At 33.8% G+C, this 22,487-nt stretch overlaps 1 protein-coding gene across 1 annotated transcript in view; it reads right to left on the bottom strand.

The window, feature by feature from the left end:
* Positions 1–22,487, bottom strand: part of LOC145683040 (dehydrogenase/reductase SDR family member 11-like) — a 105,344-nt gene that overhangs the window by 36,523 nt on the left and 46,334 nt on the right. Inside the window, exons 3-5 of the mRNA XM_081754398.1 lie at positions 15,648–15,777; positions 8,959–9,088; positions 6,735–6,884 (exon numbers count right to left, since the gene is read on the bottom strand). Of these exons, the coding sequence (XP_081610524.1) occupies positions 6,735–6,884; positions 8,959–9,088; positions 15,648–15,777 (410 nt within the window). The remainder of the gene's footprint in view (positions 1–6,734; positions 6,885–8,958; positions 9,089–15,647; positions 15,778–22,487) is intronic.

Below are 22,487 nucleotides of genomic sequence, written 5' to 3'. Positions count from 1 at the left end.
TATTAGGTCTATGGTAAGAGTTGCCTTGGTGGCGGCCATGTTCAAATCCGCCATTTTGAATCAGACAAAAGTTTTAAACAAAACGCATAACATTGACACCTTATTAATAGCAAATTGTACCATAAATCCAACGGTATAACCATTTTTGCTTTATCATTAACCAGCATTTGTTATCGCATAAACAAGTTGCTAATTTAAGGAAAAATGACCAAAGTGGAATTGAGTAATAATTGAACTTGGGCCTTTCTTCCAGAAAAGTCCTCAATTAGTACTATCAATATGTAGTTCAGAAAAGAGTGCATGACTTGCACAAATGCTCTTCTCACAGTGAGCACACCTCACAAAGGCAATCGAGTTACACTTGACACATTTGTCGTTAACAATTCCGTCAAAGCAGTATTCGTAAATCAAAATTAACGTATGGATTATGGTAAAATTTGCTATTAATAAGGTGTCACTGTTATGCGCTTTGTTTAAAACTTTTGTTTGATTCAAAATGGCGGATTTGAACATGGCCGCCATCAAGGCAACTCTTACCATAGACCTAATATTTATCCACCTGCTTTTTATTTAATTATTATCATTAACACAAAATTTACAAGGTGGGGTAAAGGACTAATACATATGCTGCAACAATATTTAATTTCCCTGTAACTTTTTACCAATTGCGCGTAAATCAAAATTAACGTCACCATTGTTCTTCTGATTAAATTTGCGCCTTAAATCATGTATCACATGACCCTATTCCTATTTTAAAAACTTAACCTTAATTCAAAATGGCGGATTTCAAGATGGCCGCCGTCAAGTATACTCTTACTATATGACTTCCCCCTGGTCCTAATATGTACCCATATATTTGTTATTCACCTTTTGTCGTTACAAGATGTCTTACAGAGCTTTTACCTCCAACTGTATGAAGACTATTCTGTACTTCCATGTGATGTTCTGGTAGCTGTATCTCCTAAATCTCTGGAGCTTCGCACCTACAACTTCACTGAAATACAGACCACATTTAGTACTACTTTCTCATATGTGTCTCAGTCAGCAACTCGATTCACCCAAACGTAAGGTTTACTTGTCAGAATCTCAATATCTACAACATATCACAGTTTTAGCCATTTTTACCGAAATGAAGAACATCGCCATCTTCGGTTACTTTCAAAACAGTGGCCTCGTAGTGACCAAATGGTCAGTGATTGGTGGTTGTGCTTATTGAGACTTTTTCTCAGGATCACAACATCTACAACACATCACAGTTTTACTGATTTTCATTGAAATCCAGAATATCACTATGTTTGGCTGTTTTAGAAAAAAGTAGCCCTGTAGTGGCCAAATATCAGTGTTTGGTGGTTATGGCCATTAGGACCTTTTCGGAATCACAATATCTACAACATCACGGTTTTAGTATTTTTGTCCAAAATCTCGAATGTCGTTTTCTTCGGCTTTTTTGTAAGAAAGTGGCCTCATGGTGGCCAAACGGCCAACGATTTTTGGATGTGTCCATTGAGACATTTTCTCAGGAACATAATATCTACAACATAACACGGTTCCAAGCAATTCCACCGAAATCCAATTTCCATAAAGATTGTTCGGGGTCCTTTCTCATTTCGAAGGAGCATTGCCTCTGCAAAACTTCTCTGTGAAAAACTTCAAAACCCGTATTTTGTACTTTGAAGTCATCTTTGCATCGGCAGAGTATCGTTTCTTTGATTTGGTCCTTTTAAATCAAAGGTACCCTTTTTTAAAAGGGACCCTTTGCCTCCTTTAACATGTTCTCCGAAAGAAACAAAAAAAAACATGTGTGCATTTATTTTCGGTCTAGTATATATGTGCCAAGTTTGAAGAAAATCAGATGAATAGAAATCCTTGTGAAGCTATCTCCTTTATAGTTAAACTTTTTGGACTTGATAAGTCGTTTGTCCTGAAGTCCTCAATTTCTTCATTACCTCAAATTGCATTGTAAATAAATGCACTTGCAAATTTGCAATATTATATACTGTAATTTCTTAGCCGATACAATTTTCTGTCCCCGAAAAACAAGAAAGCACCTGTCAAAAGCAATTCCTCGAACTTTTCCCTAGAATTTATCATAAGAAAGTTTTTTGTTCCTCTCTCTCAGATATTTGCATCCCTTTTACCTTTAGGGCCACTCATTGACAAAAGGTACTCACATGACTGCTATATACAGACATGCTCTTAGGTAGGTCAGAGATTGGAAAAGTAGACGATTTTTAATAATAATAATAATAATAATAATAATAATAATAATAATAATAATAATAATAATAATAATAATAATAATTATTATTATTATTATTATTATTATTATTATTATTATAACAATTAGGTTTACAACTAAGGTCCCATCTCTTTATCTTGTATGAGAGGCCCGCTAGTCAGCTAAGCCATTGGTGTTCCTTATTCTGTGTTTCTCTCTCTTTCTGTGTCGTGTGGATGTTTGTTTTGGGGTGTTAGGCTTTTATATTAAACCTTTACATTATATAATCTTTTTCTTTTTTACGAGATTTTCTTTTGGAAAAGGAAAGAAACAGCTTTCCTCTTATGTGTGTTTCTTACCATTCATCTTGTTTGAACTGCTTAGGTAAGATGATTTTGTAACTTTTATGTCATCCATTGCCATCACGATAATAAAATGGTAAGTCTTAACAATTTATTTTATTCTCTTATTTGCAGTTTGCCACACTGATATATTTGTAACAAAATTGAGGTTTGGTCCAACGCCTTTCGAATGTGCAACCAACCCAAGCGCTGAGCTTTCTGGGTTGCCTGCTATTGCAGGAAAGGGAGAATTGCAGGTGGTAATGCACTTTTGGAGTCGTGTATACATACTGCAGCATTTAGAATTAAGTAGATATAATATAAAGTGCATACTGTAAAGTTTTGACTACCCAAAATTCGAGTTTAAGTAACTCATGAAAGCAAATAATGACCATTTTCTGGAAATAAACATTTATTTATTCATATATTCATTGAGAAGAGAAAGTGAAATATAACTAATGAGGAAGCTGATTTGTGTAGTTGTTCTTCCAATAAAATAATAAAAGAAACATATTTTAATTTACAAAATAAAAACATTTTTCTTTTATATATATGTACTTGTTCTATCGAATCGTCATTACTTCTAAGACATTTTATACATACTAATGGTAGTTTTACAATACAAATATCTGCTCTAAGATGTTGATTATACAAAATTCCAATATTGAAATTATGACTTACGAGTGTTAAACACAATAAAATCATTTTTTGAAGATTATGAAGATTATTTTCTGTTACAAAAATAATCTTCATAAGGAACTTTTATGTAGTTATTTCATTACATAGACAGGCCTACATGTGAAAAAGTAGTGGAATTTTCTGTTTCTGAAATTGATAAATTTACAAAGGTTTGTTTTAAATTTCTTGTTACATTTAAAATATTGGAATGGGATATTTGTTCTCTACGAACTCGAAGTATGTTCCTTGCACTTTACACATACACACACACACACACACACAGAGAGAGAGAGAGAGAGAGAGAGAGAGAGAGAGAGAGAGAAACACTGTATATTTTTAGTTTCCGAAAGCTAATTGGAAAATGATAATTTGTTGCTGTCTAACTTCCCTCTACAGGAATTGAATTTTATAGCTGAATATGCTGTTAAATATAGTGGAAAATTTTCCACCAAACATCACTATACATAATATCCCAAATTGTCCGGATTACGAAGTGTTTGCACTTGTTTCTACATCATGATGAAAATTTTCTGATTCATGAAAATTCCTTTCATTTGTACCGTCTCCTTTAGCCTAACCGGCATAACCGTGGGACGTAAAACTTAAAGATTTCATTTCATTTTTTCCTTTCATTTGTTTCTACACAGCAATAAAACTTTCCAATTCACAAAAAGTTGTTTTACTTTTTGCTTCAAAATTATGAAAATTTTCCGACTCATAAAAAGTTCTTCAATTTTTCCATACAAGACATAAAATATTTCGATTCATGAAAAAAATTGTTTAACTTGTTTCTACATAGTACTGAAAATTGTCTCAGCCATGAAAATTTTCAGATTCTTTCAACGATCTTTCACTTTTTAACATTTCTATACATGATTTCAATCAATTTTATGAATACTGAGGAACTGTTACTTGATCACTGATATTTGTTAAGAACGGAAAATTTTCCGAAAAAATATAGAAGAAAAATTTCCACCTCACATCATGGCTAAACAAAGATGTAGAAATAAGAAGAATATGTTTTTATGAATCAGAAAATTTTCATCACTGTATAGGGCAGCCAATTCTTCGATTCATGAAAAATTGTTTCACTTGTTCCTACATAGTATTGAAAATTGTCTCAGCCATGAACATTTTCAGGTTCTTTAAACTATCTTTCACTTTTTAACATTTCTATACATGAATTCAATCAATTTTATGAATACTGATATTTGTTAAGAATATGATCACTGATATTTGTTAAGAACGGAAAATTTTCCGGAAAAATATAGAAGAAAATTTTCCACCTCACATCACGGCTAAACAAAGATGTAGGAATAAGTGGAGTATGTTTTTATGAATCGGAAAATTTTCATCACTTCATCCATGTGTCTAGTTGAGCTCGAGCAAGGCACCATGACGGACGAGGCGTATCGCACACTGCTTGCAGACTACGTACACCCCTTCATGACGACCATGTTTTCCAACGGTAGTGGCATTTTTTGACAAGATAATGCACCATATCACAAGGCCAGGATTGTGATGGAGTGGTTCGAGGAACACAGGGCAAGTTCCAAGTGATGTGCTGGCCGCCCAACTCACCGGATCTGCACCAATCGAACACATCTGGGATGTGATTGAACGCGACGTCAGAGCGCATCGCCCCCCTCCCCAGAATTTACGGGAATTAGGTGACCTGTGTGTACGCATGTGATGCCAACTCTCTCCAGTGACCTTTCAAGGATCATTGCGTCCATGCCAAGACACGTCGCCGTTGTTATCCGTGCCAAAGGTGAACACACTGACAATTAAGTAGGTAGTCATAATGTTCTGGCTGATGTGTGCGTATATTTTAACTCGTATATTTTGTCTCGACTCGAATTTCGAGACGTCTCGTCTCAAATTTGAGTCGAGTCGAGACAGAAACTGTCGAGCCGAGGCAGAAACATATTTTCGAGTCGAGACACGAGTCGAGACAACATTTTCTCGAGACGAGTCGAGACAGGCTTAAATTTCGATTCGATTTGACTCGTGCGCATTCCTAATATTTAGTAGAGTACAGATTGAGAATATATCTAAAAGATAAGATATCAATATTAATACATCCCAAGTCATTCTGACAGCTTAAATTTGGAAATCAATTTTGCTTTCTTTGTATTTTACACTGTTATTTAATAAACTCATCACTCTCATTGCTTTGAAAATCATTGTATTTTCATCTACAGGTGCAATTAAATGAGAATAAGGTGAATCGTCTTCGATCAATAGGGGTATTTATTTCAAATCAAAGTAATAAATCTAGTGAGTGGAGCCAATTTTGCCTGCCCTTCTAAAATTTTAATATTTCTTACCAATCTTATAATAAACTGTTTTCTAATACTCTTGATTTTTAATTGTACGTTTAAATGTAATGTTCACTTTTGTTAGTGCTATATCACAGTATAGTGTGTTGCATCTTTACCCCCCCCCCCAAAAAAAATGGTGCGTAATGATTTGACCGCCCCTTTGCACTAGGTGTAACCCACCTTTGTTTTCGTCATTTTTCTTTTCAATTTTCTATTCAGAGCATAAACTTCATTTATTTAAAAGAAAGTTACTTCTGTCTCTTATATAAACACTGGATATTTTTTATTATTAGTGATATTATTACTTTCACCTTTTTTGAAACGATGTTTTCATAAAATTACACAACGGATGTGTTCTGCTGCTTGGTCTCCTTTCTGGAAGATTCGAGTACTTCCGAGTGTTTTCAATAACGTTCTACGCACCGAGAACGTATGGTACAAATGTGTGAGACAACCAAGAGTTAGACAGTTCCAAATTTTGAGTTCACTGCTCCTCATATATTGAACTTTGAAATTGGAATTATCCTTTCCTTTTAAAATGCATTACCAATTGTACCGAGTTGTTATTTAACATAAACATGTATTAAACATTAATACATTTTACGTCAATGGATTATTATTAGGTCTTAAATGTGTGAACAGTATTTACAATGAACAAAATCCAAGAGAACGGACCAAGTCCGGATAGATGTGTAACCTGCAGGGCCGGATTTAGCATTTTCGCGCCCCTAGGCCCAATATTTTTTTCCGCCCCCTAGTCTGGTTAAAGTTACTTTCCTAAAAACGTTTATTAAAAATTACAGCCAGTTCTCTCGTGTTTGAGATCAATGTTGTAACGAAGTTGATGCATAATGTTGAAAAATAGTTTAACTTTACCAACAATTATTTGTTCCAATGAACTTCAAAATCAGAATGCTTTATTAGCCTGATTTTTTAAATCAATTAAAAAAATATGTTAAGTTATGGCTATTTATTTTTATTTCTAGATATTTTTTAATTTTTTCTCTCGGCCGTGCGCCCCCTGTGAGCTTGCGCCCATAGGTCCGGGCCTACCGGGCTTATTGGGAAATCCGGCCCTGGTAACCTGACTTATTTAGATTAGTTAAATTAATAGCGATTGTTAACAATAGTAACTTTGTTCTCGATGACAAGTATTACTTTATAACCATTTACCTGAACTCTATGATGAGCTGACAATATGTAAATTACAGCATCTGCCACGTCTTCTGCTTCTATTAAATTCATTTTTGCAGTAAGTTCCGGACTTCGAACTTTCATGGATACAGCCACCATTTCTGTTTTAACAAGGCCTGGGCTGACGGACTGCAAATAGAAATATTTTCTGTTGTTGCTTTCTCTATGGTTTAGGAATTATCTATTTGTATCAATTGAACCACACACCTGAATTACAGGGTCATCGAGGAGCATAAACTGAACCAAACCCGGAAAACAAAGGGGTGAATGTTGGTCTAGTAGCGCAACAATAATCTTGGAAATTTAATTACTGGTCGATATGAGGCACTTTGATAGGCTACTGACTGTAAATCTGACGGAAAGTGAAAAGCCTTAGTTGAAAAATTGATTTAAATTATGGAGAAATTGTTTTTAAAACTTATAGATTTGTAAATAAAATTCAAACTTCAAATAGAACCAGGGGTGACTCTTTAACAGTTTCGAGTTTAATAGCTGATTTAACAACATGTCTGATATGGTCTGTGTAGCTTAAGTGGACAGCATGTGTGACTCTCATTCTAAAGGTTCTTGGATTGATTCCAAGTCTGGATTTACAGTTGTTTCTTCATGGAATTGCGCAATGTAAATTATGTTCGCGATTGTTACTGAGAGGGATTTATCTCATAAAGGGAGAAAATCCTAAGTTAGAGAGAGTGGGCAGGGAGAAAAGACGTGAACTGTTTATCCTCAAGCGTTAAAATTTCATTTATTCCCATATCTTTTGCTCTTTTCTTTCCCGTCTGTTCTTGTGTTCTCCTTTTGTTTTGCTCTGCTTTGTCTGTCTCTAAATGATGTATATTATTAGTTTTCTTTTCTTTGTATTAATTCCTACCTCTTAGAACATAAAATGAGTAAGACTTTTGCCTATCTATCTCGTGTTTTTCTAAATGATGCAAACATTTCTTGCTCCAAATAAAGGACATGTCTGTATGATTATGTTGATTGTCCAACTATCATGCGTACAGTAAAACAATTCTGAAACATTTCTCCTGGAAGAAAGAGCTATCATTTCTTATAACTCCAACTTTCACAAAATTATATTGTCCAAGTAGATACACATTTTTGTAAATGTTAAGGTTAATAATGAATTTGTCATTACTGAATTGTTAATGTTTATCTTGTACATTATTGTTTATATGTATTTATTTTTTACTGGAATACTTCACAAATTTGTTCTACTACCAGTGTTCGAAATGTTATGGGATATTGATTTATTCGTTTGAGATTAATGTATAGGGTTACAAAAGTCTACCGAATAGTATATTGCTTAATTATTTTCTAACTTGTCACATTAGAGTTAAATAAATGTTAATAACCTTTCACTATAGCTACTAACAAGAATTTTAGTTCAATGTTTCCACAAATTTCTCATTCGTATTACATTGGGAAACATACTGATACTTTTTTACATGATGATTTTTTTTTCAAAACTAGAGCCAAGTATTCTATTGTAAATAATTGGCAATTTTGCAAAAGAGCAGCAAAGTACATATTTATATTATCTAATCTTGTCATATCATGCTCAAATGAATGTAAAAAAATGTAAAATTAGAGAATTTAACACATTCGATCAAACTTTGTTAAATAGTGATGTTCAAATATGTGAACTCTCTATGTCTAAACTTTCCAGTGTGAAGAGTTTTTTTACTCTCTTCTCTCCCTCCGATACACGCACACATACTTCGACTGTTATGATTTCGTACCCTATCTTGCATTATTATTCTAATAATACAATATAAATTTGATATACTGTGAACACATAATGAGTTTACTTTGAAAAGGGAATATTTCTATCTTTCGTTTTTCTTTTCTTTTTTTCTTTTTTTTTTTTTTTAACAAAATTGACTTTCAATGGTTTCTCAATATTTGGAATGAAACATTCAAAAATTGCTAATTTTACAGTGGAAGTGAATGAACGAAGTGGATATATTTCTTTCTTATAGACACGACTTACTTCATATTATAAACTTTGACAAAAACTTCCAGTTTGAATAAACTCTATCACGTATTCTGACAGAGTTCATCCCAATAGATTTAAAAACCGTTAAAGTTCGTTAGCAAAAAAAAAAAAAAAAAAAAAAAACCTTTTGAAACTATGCTCCTCATGCGTAATTATTTTATGTGTTAGCCTACGTTAAATTGTAGGTGCACTTTCCTTACTTACTGAGACTCTGATATGGCTTCCCAAAGCTGCAAGTTCTTGACGTAATCCTTCTGTCAGGGCTTTAAGAGCATACTTTGTCCCTGAATAAAAATGATGAGACGGAAACGGACGCACATAATGGCCAGAAAAGCTACAATTGTAAAAAGAAATAAAATCAAATAATTCTATTTGTAAAGAGTTTAAAAATAAACAATCGTCCCCCATTTTTTAACTTTAGTTTACAGATAATGACTAAGACCAAGATAGTGAGCCAGATAGTATATGTACAAGAAGTTATAAAATGAAGTAATAATTGGTGCTTGCAGGCATTTTCTTAGGGAATAGAAAATTAGATGCGCATTTTATGAGTCACAATTGTTATGCTTTTAAAATTTTATGCTATATGAAATGTGTTGAAAGCAACACATTTTTTGTACATAATAGAGATAGCTCATTTCAAAATTATTACAGTACACTCACGGCTGACTGAGTCCCGGCTATCTGAGCCAAGGCGATTATTACTTTTAAATTTTTATTTTTATTTTCAGCTTGAACCTAATACTTCAGAGTTAAACATTGTTTTTTAATACCTTAAACTAATACATAAAATTTTGTTAATTTTATACTGTTACTCATTGAATTTCATGATGTAATAACTGGATGCAAATATACAGTATTAATGTTACGTTCGTGAAGATTTTAAATATTAACTTAAAAAAATATTAGTCACTGGTTGCGTATGGCATGGAATGATGTTAAAGATTCCACAATACAAAAATCATAGGGTAGACCTAACATTTTTGACATTGAAAAAACGATCAAAAAGAATGGAAAGACGAGAGAGTTAAGGCATCTCACCGAATATGAGGAAAAACGATAATCTAAACAAAAATTAATATTATTTGGAAAATGTAGGTGAGCTTACTAATCTACCCAACCAACTCTCCTCAGAGGTGCCGATAACACATGAAGATAGAGATGGAAAAGAAGTATAATCTTTTGAGTCGACAGACAACGATATCATCGATTTAGTAATGGCATCAGAGGGAAACAGTGAAGAAGGTGATGTCAGTAGAAAAAGATCTCCATTTGGCAGACTGAAATCGATTGAAGCAGCATTGGCATTTGTCGAAGAACAAGAAGAGTATACTAATCATGATGTTCTACTACTCGAATAATCATATGGCCGCAAAGAACACAGGAAAACTTCTGAAACAAAGACAACTAAGAACTTTTTAGTACTTGTAACTAAATTTAAACTTAGTATTTGTAAAATTAAGTGTTGTTCATTAACAATTTCATTTTACTCTATTATTCTTAAAACTGTTTTCCTTCAGAATTATTTCTTTAAAATCAGTTTTCTATAGACTAACACTAGATATATTGATAATAAAGATATTTTAAATTCATTTACTTGTTTAGAAAAGTCTACTTATACAATAACCTCAAAATGCATTTCACCTCCTTATTATCCGAAGTTTTCGTTATCCGGGTAGCCTCAATTCCGATGATCTCGGATAAACGGGAGTGTACTCTATATTGTTTGTATTACTTAGCTCTTAAGAAAATAAGAAAAAGTATGGGGAAATGTAGTGAGAACCAGCGTCGAATTTTCGACTAGACAAACGAGGTCATTTGACTAGGGCCAAAAGAAAATAAATATACATTTAGAAAATGTATTTTCTCTAAATTACCGATAACTAGTGGTAAGTTTTCTAGTCAAACATGTATTGCACACACATACACACACACACACACTGTGAACAGTAAAATAAAATGAACAGTAAAATGAGTTTTAACTGTAAAAATTTTAAATCGTACCTGTATATTATTACACACTATCTAACTTTGATTAACCACAATCTTAAGTAAATGGTAACCTAGGCAGTACTTTTCTATATGTATTTATGACCTCACAAATAAATGTTTTCACCAACAATCAGAAATTTAGACACGGTATATATATATTCGTAAAGCGCTTATGGAAATTAGAAAAGACAAAATCTGAGCGACAAATATCAAAAGAGTGTAGGGGTTAGAAATACCTAAAAATAACATTGCTATCTATGAATAATCTTATTTTCACGTTAGCTTCAAATTTCTACTATGCAGACACGTTAAGATTGACGAAGTTTCAGAAGACAGGAAGGGCACAATTAGAGCGTGATTGCAATGGGAAATTGCTATTGGAATCAATTTAGGCAAGAATCAATGACAGTTAATGCTTATTGACAGTTAATATGAAGATCAGATACGAACGTATGCGTTTGCAAACAGTCTATTCGCAGTAAGAACACTTCTGCCGACTTCCTTCAAGGGATTTAATGTTTGCAGGATCGCCGGGTTTTGATGCTGGAATGATTCCGATAGCACGGCATAAATGGGTTTCAACTCTCCCCAAGCATTGAGATAACAGGGAAGATCATATATGAGTGCGTAGTTGCGCTGATGGATCCAACAGAAGCTCGTATAATAAAAATGCCACGATGACGAACAGACCGGTAAGAGTGCTGTTCTCAAAGCGGCATTGGTCTACATTCAACAGATTCTCTGGCTGTAGTTTTTCATTCAACATCAGCTCACGAATATACATTATGGAACAATTGCAACATTTTTCCTAGTCGGCCTAATCTAATCTCTACTTTTTGCTGACGCGATGAGTTATGGCACGAATGACAATCGAATGACGTTTGAATCGGAGAACCCAGGATTGTGATATAAAGTTGAGACGATTGTGTAGATCAAAGATTGCTTTCATTTTCAAGGCCCACAAACGCAGCGTATGGTCATGAATAACAGTGTATGTTTCCACCATTTTCTTAAATTCCTTAAATTTAAGGAATTTATCTTTTAACAGACTCGTTTATCGCTTTCATCGTTGGCTTTAGCAGATTGAAAACCTCCTCGTACTCATTCAACGTTTTCGTAGTTTTGAACAACTTGAACTCGTTTATAACAGTTTTTCCTAGTTTCCTCTTTTTAAGAATTCTAACATATGAAACAGCAGTCCAGTGAAGGAACTTTCTCTATGCTCGTCGTCCAAAACAGCTCGTTCTCTCTTTTGGGGAGGAAGTTCCATAAACTCCAGATGAAGAAGCTTGTGATGTTTGTGCAGATTGCAAATCTGTGAAACTGAAGTCATTCCCACATTTTCGTCATCTCGCAATCAACTTCATCTTCATTACCTTCAAAATCACCCACAAAATATATTGTTTTAACCACATTAATGTTTTATAATGGAAACAAAACAATTTGATTGAAAATTTGCATCCGTATCTGTTCATTCTCAATTCAGTTATGCCATACATGTTCACCAGAGCGGAGACCACGACCTTTGGATTCATTTGTCTCCCTGTAATATAATATCATACCGAAAACACAAATTTGAAAAATAGAGCTAAATTTTCCTGCATTTATCACTTTGTTGGGCCAGAGAAAGAACAGAGATCTAAAATGATAAAGTTCTACTGAAATTCAGAAGTCGGAATATGAAATTAGCAACTTATCGCTGAGAAAAGCTTGCCATGCCATAGCCCTCAAAGTACTAAAGTTGCAAAATTAATTTTCCGACTTTCGGATTTCCATAGAATTTGGCGTCGATTAAGTTATTTTTAATACTTACAAATTCATTTGAAATTCACCGTGATTCAAACCATTCCTTATATTATCTTTGACAGAATTGAAAGCTTCTAGGTAAGTATTCTGATGCCAAGTTCTATATAGATTCGAAAGTCGGAAAATTAAATTTGCAATCTTAGTGCTGAAAACAAATTATACACAGTCGCCTCGAAAGGCTTTGTCTCACAAGTTCTCAACACTAAATTTGCAAATTTCATATTCTAATTTTGAATTTAATAGAACTTGCCATCGATTCAGATTTCTATTCTTTTTCTGACCCAACAAAGTGATAACTAAATGAAACCTTGGCTCTATTTTTCACATTTATGTTTTTGGTGGAATGTTACTTCCTTCTGGAAAATATTTAGAATTATTTACTTAGTACGTAAAGAGGCAGATGAACTGTTAGTTAGTATATTAAATAGTGATAGTAGTGAGTATTTAAACCTTATTTTTTCTTGTCAAGTTCCAGATTTTCTTGTTTATAGGAAATATTTTACAAGTTTTAGTTGATTTTCAGTGACATCATCCTAGCGACCCAACATGCAATTATAAGGAACCTTCTACGTTATTATGATTGTTGAATTGGTGAAATTATCATTCCTGTAAGTTCTATGTTTACTTATACCAAATACTTACTCTATGGAATATTAAATATTTTGTTTAGAAGAAATAGTCTATTGTTTGTGTTTGAATTAATATTTCTGAGTTACTCAATATGAAAGTTTTTTGTTTAGAGGAATGATAATTTATAATCATCTTCACAAGTGATTTATATGTGACATTAATATGTAAATTTCCCTTTATCTTTCAAATTCTTACTTCGGAGAGAAAAATTCGGAGTTTTGGGATTATTTTTTCACTTCAGTTGCAGCTTATGCCTTCACTTCTGCTAAACTCCAAGTTTGCATGCTTGCAAGAAGTTCCCTGTAAGTTTCGAAGAAAAAGTTTCTTTGTTCTTGAACGGTCCAATGCAGGAAACACACAAAGGTCCAAAGCAGAGAACTAAAAGGTTGAAACTAAAAGACGTGTTTGTGAATTTAAGGCCTACTACTATTTTCCATAAGTAGAAGGTTTGCTTTATATACACAATTAAATACGCACTAATTATTTGTTGAGCAAAACCATTATATTTTCATTAAAAATTAAATACGTGTTACAGTTTCACCAACTAACTTTTTGGCTTCATCAGACACTTTGAGTTCCAGGATAACTATACAATCTTATATACATGCAACAGCTAAGACATCTTTCTTCTGATTGGCTCCTGGCAGCAGCAAATCTCCTTCAAGTATACTTATTTGAAAATTCCTATATAGATGCTTTCTATTGGTGCTAATAAGACAAAATGACGATCTCAACTAAGTATAGCTGTAATAATGTTTATATGATTATATATATATATATATATATATATATATATATATATATATATATATATATATATATATATATATATAATAAATAAACATATAAACATTATTACACCTAAATATGCACACATATACAAGATGTGCTTCAATCAATCAATCAATCAATATATATATATATATATATATATATATATATATATATATATATATATATATATATATATATACCGTATATATACAGGGCCGGATTTAGGGGGCTGCAAAGGTGCAAGTGCACCCCCCTTCGTTGTAAATATACACTACCTAAAGTGAGAAGCTAACAGTGAGTTTTGCAAAATCAATAAACAGCTTAAGTCAATTTTCTGAAGGTTGAAAGAAAATAATTCATGGAGAGCAGATATTTAGCATTTCCAAAGGTATTCCTCATTCACATCACAAATGTCTAAAGGCATTTAAAATACTCAAATTTAATTCAAATGTATTGGTAGTTATTGGTGCATCCCCCTCAGAGAATCCTGGATCCGGCCCTATATATATATATATATATATATATATATATATATATATATATATATATATATATATATATATATATATATATATTATTCTTTAAGCTTTTGTAACAATTTGTTACACTTCTGGTTTATGTTAAGTCCTGCGTTCCACTTCATCGCTTTATTACCGTTTCCCTTATGTGTTTGTAGATCGCATTTTTGTCCCTCTCTAATCTAACGTCATCTTTATGTTAAGATTAGATCTGCTGCCAGGAGCCAATCAGAAGAAAGATGCCTTAGCTGGTGTATGTATATAAGATTGTACAGTTATCCTGTAACTCATAGTGTCTGATGAAGCCAAAAAGTTAGTTGGTGAAACTGTAACAAGTATTTAATTTTTAATGAAAATATAATGGTTTTCCTCAGCAAATAATTAGTGCATATTTAAAACATATTTATTTAACTTTCACCATAAACGAACTCTGTAATTATACAGTACATAGCAATATTTAGAATTTAATTTTGTACAGCATAAATATAATAATCTTTCAGAATTATGGTAATCAAAATTCTATTGAATTCAGTAGAAAGCCTGTGTTTCGAGCAACGTTCGGATAATTACAAGTATATATTTCGGTTGGTTGATTAGGAGTTTAGTGTCCCGTTCAACAGCTAGGCTATATGCGACATAGACTATCGTGGGATCGGAAAATCACATGATCCCCTACTGAGAATCTAACGGGAACTCTAGCGCAAAAGACGCATATGTTGTAGCCACAGGGAATTCAAATCTATGTTTCGGAACACAGAATAAACTCATAATACTGAAGTGCGAATGAGTACTCGAAAATTAGGTTGGGAAGTAGTTGGGGATGACAATTTAATTTGCCATTTACTATTTAATGAAGAAACAAAATACGGTATCATGTGCATGATGCCATGTACAGTGTTTTCATGATAGTTTCATTGCTTGACGTTGTGTACGTAGCCAAGAAATTCTTTGACGACCAACTGGAATGAAAAGTAAGAACAGTATGGTTTTCGATATTCGAGATTCAGAACTATGTTTCTTTCCTAGATCCCAATGTCAAAAATATGTAATTAAATTCATTTTTTTAACTTACCTGAATCTTTCTAAGTAAACAATATTAGTCTCGATTTACGTTTGATGGTTTTGAAATTTGTAAACATACTTTATAATTTTCAGTGGCGTACTATTGCTTACCTATTAATGTTAATAATATGTCCATCGTCCACGTTTCTCTCTTTCATAGATTTAATAGCTTCTCTGGAGAATATGCTGGGAGCCAAAACATTTACATTTAAGGCATTCCTCCAGTGTTCTGTTTTTCCATCTAAGAGAGAAAATAGTTATTGACTCGTTAATTCAATATGTTTTAAAATCTCTCTTTGATAAAGAAGTAAGTCTATCATAATTTAATTTATATGTATCATCCCACCATACTGCCTATGTTCCAGCCTGGCTGTCGCTACAATAGTGTAGATTATATTTCCGTTAGCAGGGCTTAGTCCACTTGTCATTCGTAGGGGAATGATAGAATGTGTAAATTTGAACAGAACTAGACCATTTGACCAGTAGATAGAACACAGATGTAATGAAGAATTGTCTTCCTCTTTAGTCCAAAGCATATACAAGGAACTCGAAATTGGAGAATTGAAATAATGTGATAAAGATGTAGTATATTGAATTTATAAATTTATAAGTTTAACAATAATATAAGACATAATACCAAAGATTAAGTAATTCTGTAATGCATTTTTAAAAAATATTTCTTATATATGTCGAACAATATTATTCTGATATAAGAGTTTGTTACATTTCACCGTCAAGAAGCCAAATCTTTAGCACTATTTGTAGTTCGAAGGAAATTTTCCAAATCTAGGGAAACTTCGTAAGTAAATTTAACAAAAAGGGAATTTTTTTTCTATAAAACATGAAAGTCCTGGAAAATTGTTGCACAGAGTACTTGACCAATACATATTGTTTAAATTTTTCTTTGTTCTTCAGAAATGAACCAATACAATAGCAAGAATGTGTGTGTGTGTCTTTTGAAAAGAGCATAATTTGTACCTATTCTTGGCTGGATGTATTTGTGTCTATATTTTTTGTAAAAAAAAAAAAAAAAAAAAAAAACCCCGAAGGAAAAACTAAAAGAAATAGAAGCAAAAAATGGAATAAAACAAGTGTGATTGGCACTTCCTTTAACATAGCTAAATTAATCTTGTCACGTAACTACTGTCATAAGAATTAGACACTCAATAAACTAGCGAAAATTTGATAAGAAAAAGGAAAAATGTGTGTCAGTTAAGGGGATGTCTACCCACTTGCAAGTGTTTCAGGATCCCTATAAGATAACACGTAGGTATTTCTATGTGAATATTTAACAAGATATTGCACTTACCGTCTCAAAATTTTCCATGATATTTTCCAACAGCAATACCTATATGTTCATGGTTTCTGTTTTTGATTTAATGCCCCAGATCAATTTAGATTAATTATAATGTATACTTCCGTTTACACTTGGCAACGTAGAGGATAGAATTTCTCCAGGAATTGAGAGCTCTCTGCTGAACCTCTAGCCCTAATAGTCTTCGCGTCACGTGGTAGTGATTTATGAGCGCTTCTGGCTAAAAACAAATGTTGTCTCTGTTTCTTCCTTTTTTTTTTTTTTTTTTGTCAAAAACTTGTTTTGGGCAGCTTTGTCCTCAGTTTTGTCCACTGCCTCTATCGAGATAGCAGTTATACAATGGAGATCGTTTGCAGATCTCATAGCAGATAATGTAACATTCTTTGAAGAAACTCGAAGACTGACATACGAACCGCGTGACAATTTGGGTAGGGAATCTGGAGCGTTGCAATTTTGTGTTCTGAAGTCCGCCTTATCACACAAGATGAAATGACCATAAACAAGAGACTTGTGAAGGAAGAAGGAAAATGTTCTTAGTAATTGTATCCAATTGTTTCCACATTTTTCACCTTTCCCCCCGAAAGATCCCTTCGAAAAGGGAAAGAGGGGAGGGTGATTTTGTGACCCTTGAGTTTTAGAATAGTCTTGAAACGAACTGCAAAGTGCACTTACTGGAAATTCTACTGTCGTTGTGCTATAATATCTGTGTTGCAAGAAGTGTGACAAAATGAAGGAATCAAAGAGGAAAAGAATTTGGTACTCTCTCCTTCAAAAAGGAAGTCTCGCCAAGTTAAATCATATGTGTGGTCGATCTCAGAGTATGGAGTTCAGAGACTGGATAGTTAATATTTACCATTCAGGATTACCTTACAACCAATTAAATTCCATTTTCACCTAGCTTGGGCTGGGTTTGGGCAACTCCCTCTTGTGCAGTCGCCTGGACCCAGATCAGGCTCGTATTTATGGACATGTGTCTATTTCCGGATCACTTCGGAATTGATCCTTCGTTAATAACCATTCAAGTTCATTACTATATTTCCTGAATTATCCAGTAAACCTTTCTCCTCCAATCCTTTATCTTTCTTCATTCTTTCTCTTTTTCTTTTCTTCTCTGCCTCCCTCTGCTACTCTTCTTTCTCACTCTTCTTTTTCCTAACACTAACAAAACTGAAAAACGGTGTCGTGACGGGGAGTAGTCGCTATCAGCACGGTCAATAAGCTGTTTCGATAGTTTTTTTTTTCTTCGGGAGTCCGATATGGAATGATTAACTCGAAAATGAACATATACAGAAAGAATAATAATAATAAAATTTATTCATGATTTCAATTATCAGATAGGAGAGTATTGTATTTCTTCCTTACTTCGGGCGACTCCTCCTTCCACCCACGAATAAAATTACCCGTATACATGACAATAGGAAGGTATTTCGTTGAAAAATATGCTTTTTGTAGAATCATTTTAATTTTAGGCATATAGTCATTCTACTCCTTTTCATAATGTAATTAATATAGATGTATGCACAGTATAAATGTAATGTGTTAGAGATGTAATAAACTATTTCGTTGATAATTGTTTTTGGTAGAATCATTTGAATTTCAAGCATAACGTCATACTAAGGGGTTCCATAATATTGTGGTTAGAACTTTTGACTCCTGTTCGCGTGATTCTAGGTTCGATTCCCTACTAGAATACTCAGATCATTGGCGTTTGCTCATCGTTGTGAGGCAAGCTGGGGAGCCACGTGATTAAAAGACGTGACAGTCTATAGAATTAATATAAATGTATACACAGTACAAATGTTGTTTGACAGTAGTAAGGTATTTCGTTGATATGTATATACTATTTCTAGGATGTATACATTTCTTTGTATACGACTTTTATAATGTATAATGTATTCTTATAATCAAGAACGAAATTTTAAAATTCTTCTTCTTCTTATTATTATTATTAAGTATTCTGCCTTTTGGCCGGTCCTGGGACTGATGAGATTTTTTTCGTTTCTTCTTAATTTTCAGTTTGGACCTTGAAATATTTCTTCCATGTTTCTCGATTTTCAGCTTCTTCTTAATAATAATTAATTATTAATGCTTAATAATAATTAGGCATAACAATGTTAGAAAACTGAAATATTTTAACAGAGCAGTTGATTTCCACGAATGTCTAATAACAAATTTTACCACCCAAGTGAGATTTATACCACTTGACACTATGGTTCGGAACTCATGACTATCATATTTGTGTTACAAGGTTATTTTCTAAAGACAGCTGTTTATTAGTCTAAAATCTAAACTCAGCAATACAGCCCATAGGGGCCTGGACATGCCAGCTGATAAACATTCATAACCTAGAAGATCGAGATCAGTGCAATGACATCAAACAATCCTTTCGTCTTTCTTGGCCAGAGATCGCTACCACTTTATTCGGATAGTTCTCCATTTCTTTCACGATGTTGACTCAACTTCGGAAGTTGTGAGCTTACACTGGCAATCGAATCCTATTCTACGTACAATGGAGACACAATATAACGAGATTCAGCTAAGGAAAAACTCCTAAATAGTCATTAGTAGGAAAAGAAGCTGAGTACTATTCAGGAATGAATTGTTGATCATCTCTTAGGGGGAGGATATTTTCGAGAAAATGTACGCATGGAATAATAATAATAATAATAATAATAATAATAATAATAATAATAATAATAATAATAATAATAATAATAATAATAATAATAATAATAATAATAATAATAACACAGCTACACAAAAAGAATAAAAGTTCTGTGCACCAGACCCCAGGGTATGGATTCAAAATATTTTGGTACCCAGAATCCAAATTTCGAAACCCCAGGACGATTGACCGTGATATTTTTTTAAATGGGCGATAAACATAAGCAAACGTAAAACAGCACTTACGTTCTCCGCCCATAAAACAAAGTTGACACGGTCAAATCGTCCTGGAGTTTCGAAATTTGGGTTCTGGGTACCAAAATACATCGAATCAATACCCTGGGGTCCAGTGCACAGAACTTTTATTTATTTTGTGTGGTTGTGTAATAATAATAATACTGTATAAGGAAAAGGAATGAAGACGTACTAAAGGAAGCTAATGAAGGACGACAGATCATGAAGATAATAGAAAAAAAAAAAGAAACAGCATGCTTGGACATCTTATTCGGCACTCCGATTGGATCACCATGTTGATAGGGGAAAAGGCAGAAGAAAAACCAGGAAGTGGAAGATCAAGGATAGAAAAATCTATAAGTTTTACGTCCCACAGTTATGCCTGGTAGGTTAAAGGAGCTAGTGATGTTGTGAAAAGAAGGAAATGCTGGAATGCAGAAAGTGGAAGAAAACGGGAGAACCCCGAGAAAACCCCCACACATGGTGTTTGTCCTCCACAAAGTTCACTTGGTGCGAGCTGAGATCGAACTAAGGACGCCATGCATTAGAGGTGAACGCTCTACCACTGACCCACCGCGGCCCGATCAGGGATAGATGCAGTTACGAAGAAGAGACCTTATCAAATTATAAAACAGCTCTCCCAGGGGAGAGAAAAGTTTTAAAATTTCCTTCTTGCGCATCAACCTATGATTGAAGTGAGAAAGATTATTATTATTATTATTATTATTATTATTATTATTATTATTATTATTATTATTATTATTATTATTATTATTATTATATCGAGAATGTACTTCTGGGTTTCCTCCTTAAAAAATACACACACTATTTCCAATTATGGTTATCCTACTTTTTACAAATTTGTCTTTTTTTTTTCCTCTGTCTTTCATTCCCATCATGCGATGGGTGGGCCATAGAAGGTGACGCCTTTTCTGTGGCCAGAGTGATCAAATTTGTCTAATTCAATATTGGTTTAAATAGTATTAGTTTTCAAGCTACATATATGAGTTCTTTGACTAACTGAATAGTGCACGCCCCTTCTGACTCACTCGCCACTATTTAACATTAAATTTCAGATGCCTCGATATACTTGCATAAGTTTATTATTTCTAAAATAAACATTACGTAAAAGGTTATTCAAATTGATATCAAGTTTTTCTGACATTTGTATATTACGCATATCTTTCTTAATTTGCATTACTCACATTACCCCAGAGAACGAACAAATTTTAGAGTTCTGGTTTGAACTTCTCTTACAATAATAAGCAAATATACGAGGAACAAATTTACCATTATTGACGATGCGGAGGGGAGGAGATTTTCTGGACTAGGAAGGAATGTGTGCGGGTGCAGAGCAGAGGTCTGCACGGGCCGGAATTTTCAGCCCGGGCCCGGACTGTGAATTTACAATGTGAGGCCCGACCCGAGTCCAAAATATGTCTTAGCATTTAGGCCCTAGCCCGGACTGAGCTCTGTGAGAATCAAATGAGCCCGAAATAAGCCCGAATTGCAGAAACTTAATTATTAATGCAAAATTGTATTTTTATTTACAGCAATTCGAGGTTTGATTTTGCAGTTGTGTTTTAAAAGTCCTCTAGAAAGAACGGTGCAATTTGTATCGTTTTACACTATATTTACAAAGTTAGGCCCGAAAAAGTCCGAGAAATATGGTTGTATATTTAAAAATTCACAGCCCGAACCCAGGGGCGTCATTTAGGAGGACAGGGAGAGGCATTTGCCCCCCTCCCGAGTTTGAGATTTATATAATTTTATCAATAGCATAGTAGTAAATCAGTGAAAAATGCGAAATTTTACATATATCAAGGGGTCTTGGCTCCCCAAGCCAAATCTGAAATGACGCTACTGCCCGAACCCCTCCCGGGCCCGAAGTCATACATTCTTTGTAGGCCCGAGCACGTGCAGACCTCTAGTGCAGAGGCGTTTCAAGTGGTGGGCGACTGCCCACGGCCTTGCATCTTTAGGGACCTCGCAAAGACCAACGAGCCTAAATCGATTTAGCACTCACTTTTGTCGATGCAACAATAGAAACAAATATGAATTCGGACTTAATTACAGAAAAACAATACGCTTCAAACTAACTTTTCATCTATTCGTATATATTAGATCGCTAGCATACGCGACAGGCGGCGAGTTTATTTTAAAATTGCAATAATGAATGAGTATAAGTCTTTATCGTTGAGATGAATTGTTTTCGATAAATTTTATTATAATTAGCCGTTTTTAAAAAAGGGGGCAAGAAGGACTCGTAGACCTTATTCGCCTTCTGTGCAGATGGTATGGTAAAAATCAATACTGGATAATGAAAGTGTAAGTGTAAAGGCTAATATGGAACAAAGAAACAAAAGAGAACTTCTTCAGAAGGGAATTGGGAGGGGAGGGGATGAGAGTACAATGCTGTGACACTTAAAATGCGTCTTGATTTGTATACTTCAACAAACTTTTCTTATTAGATTACGCAATTTCTAGTTTCTTACTCCGATTATTCGAAGTATTCAAATGTTCTCGGAGGGAGTGACCGCCCCTCCCTTTAATCCGTCCGTGGTGTCATTCAGTTTGGCTTTTCGCTACTAATTCAAAGTGCTTTCCGAAACAAGTTGTCTTCTTGTGACAGCAGGGGGTGGAAGAAACAAACAAACCGTGAAAGGAAGAAAGAAGAGGTTTTGGGCTCTTCCAGTCCAGACCATTCTAACCACTGAGAAGTGAGAATCACAACGTGA

The sequence above is a fragment of the Thermobia domestica genome, chromosome 4 (genome assembly GCF_964235325.1).
Source record: "Thermobia domestica chromosome 4, izTheDome1.hap1.1, whole genome shotgun sequence".
NCBI lineage: Eukaryota > Metazoa > Arthropoda > Insecta > Zygentoma > Lepismatidae > Thermobia > Thermobia domestica.
The sequence above is the reverse complement of the archived record's forward strand: the minus strand, read 5'-3'. Positions and strand labels throughout refer to the sequence as shown.